Source organism: Elephas maximus, chromosome 17 (assembly GCF_024166365.1).
Source record: "Elephas maximus indicus isolate mEleMax1 chromosome 17, mEleMax1 primary haplotype, whole genome shotgun sequence".
Classification (NCBI taxonomy): Eukaryota; Metazoa; Chordata; class Mammalia; order Proboscidea; family Elephantidae; genus Elephas; species Elephas maximus.
Genome location: NC_064835.1, coordinates 46,742,904 through 46,757,310, shown reverse-complemented (window position 1 = coordinate 46,757,310; position 14,407 = coordinate 46,742,904). Strand labels below are relative to the sequence as shown.

At 44.6% G+C, this 14,407-nt stretch overlaps 1 protein-coding gene across 1 annotated transcript in view; it reads left to right on the top strand.

The window, feature by feature from the left end:
- The window catches only part of RPIA (ribose 5-phosphate isomerase A), a 33,995-nt gene extending 23,957 nt beyond the window's left edge, over positions 1-10,038 (top strand). Inside the window, exons 6-9 of the mRNA XM_049856818.1 lie at positions 1,630-1,698; positions 2,467-2,608; positions 4,658-4,757; positions 9,166-10,038. Coding sequence (XP_049712775.1) covers positions 1,630-1,698; positions 2,467-2,608; positions 4,658-4,757; positions 9,166-9,263 — 409 coding nt within the window. The 3' untranslated portion in view covers positions 9,264-10,038. The remainder of the gene's footprint in view (positions 1-1,629; positions 1,699-2,466; positions 2,609-4,657; positions 4,758-9,165) is intronic.
- The last annotated feature ends 4,369 nt before the right edge of the window (positions 10,039-14,407 follow it).

Here is a 14,407-nt window from a genome sequence, read left to right as displayed (position 1 = left end):
TTTGGTTTTATATTTAGGTCTTTGATCCATTTTGAGTTAGTTTTTTGTGTGTGATGTCAGGTATGGGTCCTGACTGATTTTTTTACAGATGGACATCCAGTTTTGCCAGCACCATTTTTTAAAAAGACTGTCTTTTCCCCATTTTATGGACTTTGGGCCTTCGTCAAAGATCAGGTGACCTTACGTGGATAGATTTATGTCAGGGTTCTCGATTCTGTTCCATTGGTCAGTGTATCTGTTGCTGTACCAGTACCAGGCTGTTTTGGCTGCTATAGCTGTGGAGTCTGAGGTCAGGTAATGCAAGGCCTCCTACTTTGTTCTCTTTCTTCAGTAGTGCTTTACGTCTTGGGGCCTCTTTCCTTTCATATAAAGTTAATAATGAGTTTTTCCATCTTGTTTAAGAATGCTGTTGTTATTCGGGTCGGAATTGCCGTGCGGAAGAGAGGGTGGGAGAGGGGTGGAAGGCAGTGGCAGAAGGGGCTAGATGAAGGAGGGCAGTAGGGTGGGTTGGTACTCTGGTTCCCGGCAGTCAGGTTGCCGGGATGGGACGGTTACAGCTGTTGTTCACCAGAGGGGTGGGGGCTGCAGGAGCATGCTCCTGTGTTTATGGGGTGAGAGAGTCTGGGCTTCTCCTTGAGTTGCAGCCAGCAAACGTGGTGTTAACTAGCCCTGGGTATGTCTGCACCCTACCTCTATCTCCTCTTGGGAATTCCCTGGAGGTGCCTTTCTGCATGTGGGGTTGTTGACTTTTTTCCAAAATGGCAACACTGAGTCATGCCGTTTGGTCAGGAACCCCCACTCCATATCTCTGTTCCTTCCCTGTTTTCTATCAGTTTCTTCTTTTCCTTAGTGAATTCCAATCTAATACTTCATCTCTTCATTTAAGGTTCAGGGTTCCAGGATTGACGGCGATATTTGCTTTACTTGGTTTTTCAGGTCTTTGTTGCAGCAGGATGGCTTAGTGCATCTGACTAGTCTGCCATCTTGGCTTCACCTCTGTTGAGTGTTTCTTAATTGCTGGATTTGGGGGGATTGGTGAATTGAAAAGGTGAAGTCCTGTTGGTTCTTATAATCAAGCAGACCTCTGAGTGACTTGAATTTTTTTTTTCCAGTCCCTTTATTGTTTATAGGATATTTTCATATTTATTATTAATCTTCCAGATGGCAGTTGTTAAATAACTCAGCCAGTAAGTAGCAGGGTTAGGCCTGGGCCCGGATCTCCTGACTCAGGGTCCAGCACGCTCCACCTCATCACCTTGACTATCAGATAGCTGATAGGACAAACTTCTCTTGACTCCCCAAGTGATAGACGCTTCCATTCTTGCCATGTCCAGATGACCGCTCCCTACACACAGGGCTTCCTCTTGGATGTGTCACGGATGGGTTTATGGCTGGCCTGACTGGGAACCGTTGTCCAGTTTCTAGGTCTCCTGGGTACAGGCCAACCTTGCTGTAGTCCATTTAATAGAAGCAGCATGATGGGGCTGGGGATATCCCTTTAAATGTAAAAAGTTAAATTTCTCTTTAAGTGCCAGAATTGAGCTGATTTGGATCTCCTGTATCTGACCTTAGTTTCCAAATTGAGTTTTTTTCTTAATCCTGTGTTCATTTGCTTCTTCCCATTCTCAGAGGCTGCTTGACCCAGGAGAAGATTGTGGCTGGCTACGCCAGCTGCTTCATCGTGATCGCCGATTTCAGGTACGGCGTCCGGTGTTCTGAACTGCCTACAGAGGAGATAGACTGGGCCCCAGGCCCCATCCCCATTTTAGAGAGGAGGAAATAAAGAAATGGAGGAACTACCTGACTTTTTGAGATCTTGAGGACTGGTGGCTGGACTTGGGGCAGCGTCTAGGATGATTTACGTACTGCTTTTATGCTGAAGGTAGATATTGCTAATTGATCACATCACTCTGGAACCTCAACTCTTTCATATGCACTTTAGAAGGGGATGGAGACAGCTGCTGCTCCTGTTAGCAGCATGCCTTCATGTCACTTGTTTGATCCTCACAGGGATCCTGAGAAAAAGCAGGGCAAGCCGAACTCAGGAGCAGTGACTTAGCCTGGCTTCCTCTGAGGTCAGGGTTTGCCACATGGACTTGTCTTGTGGGCACTCTTTGACCAGGCATCTGGTAGATGACACTTGTGTTGAGCATGTTAATTAAAAAACATACATAAGTGTATGTATTTATTTATTATGAAATGTTATAGCTGTCGAATGGCTGAAAATAACATAACAGATACCTGCATACCCACAAGCCAGCCATGTTACATTTTAGTATTTTTGTAATGTTTACTTCAGATATCTTGTCTTAAGTAGTATAACAGCCAACACCTTCCTTGTATATTTGTCCCTGATTACTCCCTGTCCCCTCCCACCATATAATTAACTGCATTCTTCAACTTGATGTTTATCTGTCCCATTAAGTATATCTTTTTTCACTGTGCTTTTTGACTTGTTCTTTTCAGGAAGGATTCAAAGAACCTTGGGGATCAGTGGCATAAGGGAATCCCCATTGAGGTCATCCCGATGGCCTACGTCCCCGTGAGCCGAGCCGTGACCCAGAAGTTTGGGGGTGTGGTGGAACTACGAATGGCCATCAACAAGGCAGTAAGTGGCCAGGGAGGTTTCTGGAGGGCATCTCGTTCTCAGCGTGGTGTCCTCCTTTTTGCTCCCGTTAGGTCCACTGAGCCTAGACCAGAAGGTTGGTTTTTTAATTTTTTAAATTGGTTAATTTGTTTTAGAGAGCTGGCTTTTTAGTTTCTGTATTCACTCACATGGGTAAGACCATATTTAATACAGTGCATATCCCCTTTACAGACAGGAGAGACATTCTTTCTGTCCCTCAGAAACCCCAGGGTGATCTGACCTTCAAACCTCAGACCTCCAGGTGGCCTGGACTGCCCTTGTTTATAGCACTAAACACAGGCTCTGGGAAGCCTCCAGGGCAGAACATTTTTTTAGGTTCCAGGATGTAGTGTAATTTTTCACTCATTCTGTGGTTAAATGTGAAAAGAGGTAAGATTTTATGGGAGATGTGAGCCCCTCCCCAGGAATACACTCCACGTTCTTAGTCCTTGATGTTTCTCTTCAACTTCTAGAGTTGGCTGTACAGAATTTTTTCTTATATCAAATAAACAAATAAGCAAAAGTAATAATCCCAAAACTAACTGTAATAGAGATAACCGTATAAGTATTTTGAAAGATACAGAAAATAGATTAGCTATGATTCTGCCCTGATGCATTTGTATTTTGGCGTTTTCTTCCCAGTTTTTTTTGTGACTTTTAAAAGGCAGTCCCAGTCATAGTGGTTGTACAGAGCTCTGACTCTTGTGCTCAGTTTGCGGCTGAAAGGTGGGGAGGAGATGACTGAGGTTCCCTCATAGCTGGGGGCAGTCCAGTAAGGACCCCGGTATCCTTCCTTCATAGGGGTCATAACTGAGCTCCCATCCTTGATTGAGGTTCCCTAATAGCTGGGGCAGTACCCTTCCTTCATAGAGGTCTTAACTGAGCTCCCGTCCTTGACTGAGGTTCTCTCATAGCTGGGGGCGGTCCAGTAAGAGCCCCAGTACGCCTCCTTCCTAGAGCTCCCATCCTCCCTCCTGAGCCATCAGCACTTGTTCCTAAATTCTCAGCCTGCTTTTCCACAGGGTGGACAGTTTGTCCCGAGCTGTTGTAGAATTCTGGATTAACTAAACTACCCCTCCCTGATTGACCCCAGGAACCCTCCTGCTCCCTGTCTTTTTGATGGCATGGCCTGGTCAAGGGGATGTTGTGATGGGGACAGTAGCACTGGCTTATTTCACACGATGAAGATACTTTGTCTGAAGATGTGAGACTGTTGTGCAGTGTTGGGCATCTGTTCTGTGGCTGTAGTTTTTCACTGTAATGTTGTTGAGTGCTGTTGAGTCTCTAACAACTCAAAGCATCATACGGAAACCTCCCCCTGCTGCCGCTGGCCACTTATCTGCAGTTTTCGTTACCCATGGTCAATCATGGTCCAAAAATGCTAAATGAGTAGCGTGATGAAACTCTTGTTGTCCCGCCTCGGGACCACATACACATGTTACAGTATATTGTTGTAATTGTTCTATTTTATCATTAGTTGTTGTTGCTAATCTCTTACTGTACCTAATTTATAAGTTAAGCGTTATCATAGGCATGTATGTATAGAACAGAACATAGTATATATAGGGTTTGGTACCATCTGCTGTTTCAGGCATCCACAAGGGGTCTTGGAATGTGTCCCCTGTGGGTAAGGGGGGACTCCTGTAGTAGCTAAGACTTGTTGAGCCCTTACAGTGAGAACTCACTGTGGCAGAGCTTACACATGCAATTTCATTTCACCTTTGCAGCTACCGTAGGAAGTAGGTATCATTACCCCTTTTGCCTTTGAGGAACCTGAGGCTCGCAGAGGTTGATGCCTCTTCTGAGATCCACAGTTCTGTGGCCTCAAGACTCAAATTCAGATCTTTCTGACTCCAGAGCGTCTGCTCATTATTGTTTCATGGCTCTGCCCTGTAAAAAGCACAAGACCAAGTGCCGGTTGAAGCTGGGTTACTTGTAAGGATATTTGTTTTTGCTTGTCATCTCCTCTTTCCTGTCTCTCTCTGCCTGCCTGTAATCACATTGTTGGTCAACATGGAAAATCTATTCTAGGGTCCTGTGGTGACGGATAATGGGAATTTTATCCTGGACTGGAAGTTTGACCAGGTGCACAAATGGAGTGAAGTGAACACAGCTATCAAAATGATCCCAGGTATGTGAGTGGCATTCACTGGGCAGAGACACCCAGGCCCTTCCTAATCACTCTCCGCTTCTGGCCGCAGAAGGCCCAACGGACATGGACTTTGTAAGACTTGGTTGGTAAGAAGTGCTTCTTTTATACCATGTTTGTGATTTCTAACCTAATGATGCTTGAAGTTTTTGCCTTTGACCGTTGCCTCCCTGCACTGAGAAATAGTTGTTGCTTACCTGCCAGCTTTGTTGGGTTGCATTTCATAGCCATTTTCTTTGGGATAGGCTTGGAGATGATGGACAGGCAGGGGACTTGCTTCAAAATAAGCCCACCATTTCTGGTGGGAACAAATAATTCAGTCCACGTGCACTCACTGGACACATGCCGCAGGCAAGGTGCTGTACCATGTGTTATAGGGGATTCTGTGATCTATAGAACATGGGATCTGTTCTCAAGGAACTGATGTAAATCTAGGGAAAGCAGAGTGTGGCTGTGTAGGAGCCATGCCTGCAAACTAAATAAAAAAAAAAAAAACTAAATAGGATGTGGTAAATTCTGCTAGGGAAATACCGAGAGTCTAGAGTACACAAAGGTTGGTTGTTTTGGGGAGTTTGGAGTCGTTTCACGGAGAAGAGGTGGCTTCTCACCTATGCCTTAGCATAGCATAATCTAGGCTCTGTGCTGAGTGTTAAAAATGTCTCATTTGATTCCACTTTTATAAGATAGAAGAGGAAACAGGCTGAGGAAGGTTAAGCAGTTTGCCCAAGGTCCACAGCTCATGAGTGCCGTCACCCAAGTGGGTGTCCTATGCTGTCTGCTTCCAGACCCTGATTTTTAATTCTCACTTCCTCGAGTGCCAGGCCCAGGAGGGATTGTGTGACTTGAATTTTCTGAGCCTAGAGAGCCTCTAATACATCTTGTGCCAGAGGATGATGGAATAGGGCGTAGGAGCTGAGGTGAAGGCTGGATGGGTGGTGCAGAGACAATTAGGAGGAGGTATCGGGAGCTTGTTTGAGGGGACTGAAAGGAGACAGATTTGAAAGGAGGTAGCACTCTCTTATGGTATTGAGAGACTGTCTAACTGGGAATATTCCACGTGATGAAAAATTCTTGGGGCATAACTGGCTAGTGAGGCAAAATCCAAAAAACCAAACCCGTTGCTGTCAAGTCGATTCCGACTCATAGCGACACTATAGGACAGAGGAGAACTGCCCCATAGAGTTTCCAAGGAGTGGCTGGTGGATTTGAACTGCCGACCTTTTGGTTAGCAGCCGAGCTCTTAACCACTGTGTCACCACTGAGGCAGACAAGGTTAGCTTAGCAGAGTGCAATGGCTAAGAGTATATTCTGGAGCAGACTGCCTGGGAAAGGGTCTTACCCAGCCACGCTCTAGCTCTGTGACCTTTGAGCAGGTCGTGAACTGCAGGGTTGCTAACTCTGTGCCTCAGTTTACTTCTCTGTAAAAAGGGCTAACCTGGTAGGGTTGCTGGGAAGAGTTAAATGAGTTAAAATAGTGCCCAGCACCTGAGGAAATGTTTGTTGAATGAATAAATCTCTAGGAAGAAAGGATACCGTCTTCACTATTGATTAAATATATACTAGCTTCTAAGTTTTTTAAAGTTACCCATGCTAGTTGGGGATTAAATTTGTGTGAATGTATGTAAAGAGCTAATTCTTCCAACCATGCTTCGGTCTGCTATTTTACCAGTCTTCTATTGACGGTGTGTTAAGTAAAAAAAGATTAGTTCAATTATCCTTCTCTCACTTAGTGTTTATCTTCTTAATGGAAGAACTAAAGAACCAAGAAAGCAGGAGGAAGAGAAGGAAGATACAGAGGTCACTGTTGTTAAATTGGAGCATTTGCCCCTAAGGCTCACCAGTGTCCCTGCTGTTCCCCTGTAAATGGGTTTCTTGTAGTGCCCACTAGGTGGCGCTGTTCCTCCTTCCCAGACCTTCATTTGCTTACTAAGACGCTGAGATGTCTTTGGTGAGTAATTTTGCCCATACTTAACTCTCCACTTAAGTAAGTAGAAGTTACATCTTAGAGAAGTTCAGGTTTTTATTAGAAACATAAAGTGAGGAGAATGAAAAAAGAAAGGCTGCCTATTAAATAATGGTCCATTAGGATCATCAGAGTGGTTGGTTCTCTCTTTTCTCGTTCTTTTCCTGATTTGGTCCATGAGACTCGTGGCTGGACCAAGACCAAGGGAGGAGAAGCAGGGCGAGTTTCCCTACCCCTGCCTCTCTGCCCTGTTCCCAGTGTATCCACTGGCACCTGGGAGGATGCACAGAGATACAGCTGAACTGCGTGGCTGCCCACTCGCTTGGCTGTCTCACTGGTCACACCCAGAATACAGAGCAGCTCTTTATAGAAGGGCCAGAGCTACTGGGGTTCCTTCCTCATGTTCACATTTGGCATCCTCTGCCCTTTCCGCCGTGTTTGGTGGCGGTGGAGGGTGAGGGCAGGGAGGTCAGTCACTCCTGCATCTCAGGAACCTGAGGGGAGGGTGCTGCAAGATCAGACCTCAGACTGCTGCCCATTCATCTGCTGTTTCTTTAAAGCCTTTTCTGAAGCTGGTTTGACTTCTCTTGGATCAGGTGGAAGGTGCCACCTTGGTTAGAGTTTTTGAAAAAGCTGGGTCTTGGGCGGCCCCTTTGCTCACCTCTGGGAGGCTCCGGTCATGTTGGCACAGCTTGGTGCAGGGACCTTTATATGTTTCAGAGGCTTTGTTCCCTGCCTTTTCGTCCCCAGTAGAGAAATCACTGCCCTTTCCTGCCTACCCGCTTCCCTACCTATCTACCTACCTACTTTAGAAGTTTTGATTTTATTTATCCTTTTGAATTTATGTAGTTCAAAACTGCAAAAGAGTGAAGCTTCACCCCACTGCCCAGCCTTTGGCTATGGAGGCAGTGTTACCAAAATTGTGTTCTCCTTCAGGTGACGTTCATAAACACACAAATCAAAGCTCCCCAGCCTCCACCCTTCCCCCGTTTTTACACAAGTGGCAGCATTCTGTATATGTGTCTGCTTCTTGCTTTTGCCCATTTTGGAAGTTATTACATGGTGATGTGCAATATGTAATCGTGTTATGAGTGTACTCATTTTTTTTTCTTTTTAAATAACTGCATAGTATTCCATTTTACGGCTGTAACATAGTTTAACCAGATCCCTGCATCTCCAGTCCTATCCTAAAAGGGAGTTGCTGGATCAGAGGATAAGTGTATCTGTAATTTTGCTGGGCGGTGCTAAATTGCCCTCCATAGATCGCACCAGTTTACCCTTTAACCAGCAGCAACTTGTGTAGGTACCGGTTTCCCTGCACACTGAGTACTTGTCCGCCATACACCCTCAGACTTCCCTCTGAGAGCTGAGCGGAGTTATTTCATTGTAGTGTATGCATGAGTATGTAAATGTTTTCAGTAGAGGTTGTGTGTAGTAACAGTTAATTCTCATTGGTGACTAGTATTCCATCATACGCATGTGTGTGAAAAATACGTATCTCCATTCTACTCTTGATGATCATCTGGGTGTCTTCAGTTTTTCGCTACAGGAAAAACGCTACTGTGAGTGTTATTGTACATGTAGTTGTCTGTTTACGACCATATGTATGCCCAACGGTCGCATATATGCCTAGGAGTAGAACTGCTGGGCCATTAGATATGAATATATTTACTTTTAGAAGATATGAACAAACGTTGTCTAAAGTGGTTATACTCCCACCTGTGTATGGGTATGTCTCTGCATCCTAGCCGTATTTCATCACACTCATTCTGGTGGGTTTGTGATGTTACCTTGTTTTAATTTGCATTCCCTATCCACTGATGAATTTGAGCACCTATAAAATGTTTATTGGCTATTTTGGATGGCCTCTTCTGTAAAATACCTGTTCAAGCCTTTTGCCATTTTTCTATTGGGTTGTCTGTCTTTTTTCTTACTGACCTGAGGAAGAATTTATGTATTTTGTTCTGAGTCCTTTGTCTAGTATATGTATTACAGATATCTTCACCCATTCGGAAGAAATCTTCCAAGGCTGGTTATATGATTGAAAACAACTGGCAGGGTCCGGGGACCACTTAGTTTTGACGGGTCTCTCAGAGAAGATGGCTTGTCATCTGATAGCTGAAAGGTGGAGAAAGAGCCAGGCTCTTCAGTGTTTGAAATGACCAGTCCAGGGAAAAGGAACAGCATCAGAAAAGGCCCTGAGGCCTGTGGCATGTTTGGGTACAGAAAGAAAACCAAACCAAAATGGAGGGGAAGAAGAAGGTTGCCAGAAGTAGTAGAGAATCAGAATCTCTCTTCATTGCGATGTTGGGGGGAAGACTTTAGATTTGTCATTTGTCCACTGCCACTTGTAGTAGTTGCTTCCGTTGATCCTGGGATCCTGGGGAGCTGAAACTTAACGGCTTCTTTCTGTCCTTTGTCCTGCAGGCGTGGTGGACACAGGCTTGTTCATCAACATGGCCGAGAGGGTCTACTTCGGTATGCAGGATGGCTCGGTGAGCATGAGGGAGAAGCCTTTCCGCTGATCCTGCAGGAGCAGACTGTGTTCACCTTGCATCCCCACGCACCGCTGAGGTGGACCTGCCTCCCCAGGAGCCTTTGCCTTAATGTACTATGCCAGGTGGACCACTGGCGGGGGGTGGGGCCCAAACCCAGTCTTCTGAAGTATTGTTATTAATGTCTTTTTAAAAAGAGAAATATAAACATATATATTTTTACTATTAAAAACACTGGTTTTTTTTTTTTTTAATAAAGTAGCACTTGATTTCATGTTTTGTATGAAACATTTACCAAAAAAAGAGAAAGGGGGACTGCTGGTTAAGCTTCTGAATTGGGTTTGGTGAGAATTAAAAATCTTTGCTCTAAGCTGGACAGATGAAGGGCCCAACCACCAGTGATTTCCTGATGCCTTACTGGAAACTCGGAGTTTGTTTACTGTTCTGCTGCTCTGTTGTGTTCGGTTTTTGTTGTGATTCTGTGTAATACTCATTTATACCTTAAGATCAGGTTTACAGAAGTCTGCAGTGCGGTGTGTGGTGACATGGAGTGTAAACTGCAGGGAAAGGTGGCTGTGCGTCTGCCAAGGTCAGGTGGGGCTTCGTCAGGCCCCTGCTGCTGGAAGCAGTCACCAGAGCTAACTGCCAACACCACCAGAGCACTTCTGTGAAATGTGAAGTACTTTTTAAAAAATAATTTTCTTTTGTTGTGTATATTTTTTCTGTTCCTTATTATTTGCGTGGTTTGGCATCAGACATTATCACCTCTTTGTATTGTTTGAAGGTTGAAATAAAACAGTATGGTGGTGCCATTTTGACTCTGTCTTCATTATAAGATTTGCTGTAGTTTTGCAGTAAAATGCAGATAATTTTGCTCACCTACTTTGTGTATGACCTTTTATAACCAAAAAAACCCACTGCCGTCGAGTTGATTCCAAGTCATAGTGACCCTATAGGACAAAGTAGAACTGCCCTGTAGAGTTTCCAAGGAACGCCTGGCAGATTCGAACTGCCGAGCTTTTGGTGAGCAGCCATGGCACTTAACCACTACGCCAGCAGGGTTTCCAGGACCTTTTATAAGGGATGGAATTCGCTCAAGAAATCTTGAGCCAGAATAGTTAATTTTTTTTCTTTATCTTTGGGAGAGCTTGATTTCCTAAGGAAGTATTTTTTTTCTAGAGACCTTTTTTTCAAGGTATTAATTTGGTAATGGAGGATAACAGTTGAACAAGGTCACAGAGTATCCCCAGGTTAGTATTAGTCAGGCCATCTCTCGTCCTGGAAACTGATAAGCAATAAAATGGGTAACCTGAATTTTTACATCTCTGTATACCTTCAGGCAATTTGCCTAATAAGCAGTGGCCAAAAAAACCAAACTGATTGCTGTGGAGTTGACTCCGACTCATAGTGACCCTATAGGACAAAGTAGAACTACCCCGTAGAATTTCCAAGGAGTAGCTGGTAGATTTCAACTGTCAATCTTTTGGTTAGTAGCTAAGCTCTTAACCACTGTGCCACCAGGGCTCCAGTAAGCGATGAAGTGCCCAGAAAACAGCCTTGTAGACAGGGAAAAGAAAGGCCATGATCAGCTCAGTAATAACTGGAGTCAGGACTCGAAGGACTCTGTCCTGTGGTTAAAGGTGTCTATGGTGGGAGCCCCCTTCTCCCCATGCTAACTTGGCATGTTACTTGAATGGTCATTTCTCTCTTGCTCTCGGTTCTGAAGCTTGGATTATAGCTGCCAGGATTTTGGCATCTCAAGTCCCGCCAAATCATGTTGCAGAATAAAAGTTAATCAGCACAGAGCATTCAAGAGGCTTTGTGCACAAAATGGCCACTAGATGTTAGCTAACAAAACTTGGTACAATTAGTTTTTTAAATGCCCTTTAAAGCTCTCGTGGCATGTGTTTTTAATGCTATGGTTGAAGTGGATTTAATTCGATGTGTATTAAATTTAGGGATAAAGGTAAACAACAAACGGAGCTTCTGAAACACACCTGCATGGTCTACATGTAAATTTTCAGCGGGTTTCACAGGCGTTCGCACCGGGGGAACTGCAGCTTCTCAGTGTTTACGTGAGGTTTTTCTTCTCATAACTTGTAGAAAACAAAACACCTCTTTTTTAGGCACACATGCAGAAGTTTGCCCTGGGGGCCAATTATGATTAGATTCTTAAGTAAAGTTGTTATTAAATGTGGTCTTGCTTGGAAATAAGTTGAATGGAAAATAGTTTGCAGGTACATGGGATAAAGCTGAGGGACACAGGCAAACTGCAAGTTTGGTGTTTGGGAAAGGGTTATAACCGAGATCGACTGCCACGCTTCTGGAAGGCAACGGAGGAGAGAATCACTTGGATGTGAATAAAATTGGTTCCATTTTGGTTTCAGCTAGAGCTTCTCAAAGTTTTGATCCTCTTCATCAAATTTTTCTGAGCTCCCGTCATGTGCCGATCCCTGCTGGGTATTAGGGGAGGGAGAGAATGGGACACAGATGATAAGCTACCTCCTGTCTCCAGATGCTTCCAGCCTGGTGAGCGAGGCAGGCACGCTGACAGAGAAATGGCATCACGGAGGGGCAAGGTGCGCGAATGTTGCAAGACTGTGAATGAATGTAGGGGGAAGGGGGAGTGATGAGATGGGGACAGTGGTCATCAGGTGACTGGTGCCAGCTGCCTACAAGTCATCTCTCTGGCTTTGACTCTATGAAAGCACTTTAAATGTACCAGCTTATGGTGGGGAAACAGCCTGAATAGGACAAGTTACTTGGTCACAGTCTCAAAGCCGGTTAGTGCCCAAGCCAGCCTGGAACCCCTACTTTTGCAGTCTCTGGGAGGGTACTCTTAGGTAGGCCATAAGAAGTGCCAGGGGTGCTACGTTGTGACTTTTTATAGGAAAATAACAGTGGGTAGAGGCGAATCTTTTCAAGTGGGTAACTAACTTGAGGAGGGGGGCTTTGCTTTAAAGTGCTGTTTTGTTTCCAACCTTTATATGAAGGTGGTGAGGATGAGAAAGGAGGACACTATCACTTCTTGAACACTTACTGCATGCTTGGCGTTGTTCTGGGGCTTTCCTCTGTTGTGTCTTAGTCATCTAGTGCTGCTATAACAAATACCACAAGTGAATGGCTTTAACAAACAGAAGTTTATTTTCTCGTAGTCCAGTAGGCTAGAAGCCCGAATTCAGGGCACCAGCTCCAGGGGAAGGCTTTATCTCTCTGTCAGCTCTGGAGGAAGGTCCTTGGTCTGGGAGCTCCCCAGAAGGAACATCAGGTCCAAAGGATGCGCTCTGCTCCCAGCACTGCTTTCTTGGTGGTATGAGGTTCCCATGTCTCTCTGCTCACTTCTCTCTTTTATATCTCAAAAGAGATTGGCTTAAGACACTATTTAATCTTATAGACCTCATCAGTATAACTGCCACTAATCCATTTTATTCCATCATACTGATGGAATTTACAACACAGGGAAATGATGTCAGAGGATAAAACGGTAGACAATCATACAATCATATAAGGGAATCATGACCTAGCCAAGTTGACACATTTTGGGGGGGGGGGCACAATTCAATTCGTGACATTTTGCAATAACTTTATGGCATTAGTTTTCTTATGCACTGTGAGAAGCAGTCTCAGTTTGAGTAACCTGCTCAGGTCACACACTGGAAAAGCAGGCCAGGCTTCTCTGTTTCCAGACCTTGCTCCTGCTTGAAGCTGGTTATAGAGCTGGGCTCTTAATAGTTGGTGTTCCTTAATTGTTGTGCTGATTAGTTGTAACTCGACCTACAAGTAATTATTAAGTTTATTACAGAAGTTTGAGTGGTTTACTTTATGTGTATGTATAGGTTCATATTTTTTTTATAGGTTCAAGGTCAATCAGTTTCTGTATTCCAGTGAGCTTTCTTTAGTGGGAGAAAGGAGTAGAGCATTGCACATGACCTAGAGTAGGTCCTGGGAAGATTGACCTTGCACCAAGGATGTGTGTAGAAATCACCTTTATCTGTCACTGTAATGAACCTTGACAACTGTTGAATTTTCTCCTCCCTCTCTCCTGTGCTTGTTTCTCTTCTCCCTATGATACAGGTACAGCGGCAACCATAGCCATCGCTAGCCTGGGAAGGGGTGTCGATGGCTAAGAATTGTTAATTCCTCTTAGCCAAAGACCATGAGGAAAATTTTACCATGGGAAGCTTTGGGGTGTTTCCATCAGAGGGTGTTAAGTCTTAGAGAATTTGGACTTATTTGGTGCTTTGGGGAGGGTTCAAGGAAGTGGGGCATTGCTGTGGATTGGATGCTGTCAGGAAGCAGGCTCATTCTATGATTTGGTATCTTAATAATTCTCACCTAGAAGGAAGAAGAATGGAATGAGCCTATAGCTCCCTTGGTAAAGAGCAGCAGGCAGTAGCCAGGATAGTGTAATACTTGGTCCTTTTTGTGGCTTGGACAATGTTCCTGTGTATCTATGATCAGACTTGATTTATGAGTGGTCTTATTTTTGCCTTGATCCATCATGATCGCAGAGTGGCCTTGTCTGATGCAGATGTTCTGTGAAATTACCTTCAACATGGAGAACTTCGAGGCCTAATTGATAGAGCCAGGCCAGCTCCCAGCTGTCATGGGCTGGTTTTCTTTCTCAGGATATGGCTGACCCCAGGATCAGGAGGACTTGAAGGTTTTATAATCAACTTTTTCCCTCCGTTCAATCAGCAGATATTGAGCACTTGCTGACACTGGAGAAAGGGAATCAGACCACATATCTGTGGCTCTGCGATGTGGTTCCAGCTCTCACAGACTTCACTGGTACCATGACAGTTGCTTCTTGTGACTTTCTTCTCATGTTTGATTTGCTCACTTCCTGTCACCTAGCAGCTGATGCAGCCGATTTTAGGATTGCATCAGCCTTCACTCTCCACTAACCCAGTAATCAAATGATGTTTTTGACACAGGTTCAGTGCCTTTACTTTTTTAGTAACTGGGTGTGTCACAGGGCAGCAAAACACTCTGATATAGCCTAGAATCAAACGTGCCCAAGTTGGCCTTAGCAAGTAAACATCAAAGGTATGAAAGTGTGGTGTTTAACATGGGTAGTGGGGTGGAGACAGAGTTCAGAGAGAGACGGAAAAGTCTTCCCTGGAAAGGAAACCCCCGTCCATTGTGGACAATGAATGCATTATGCAGACTGA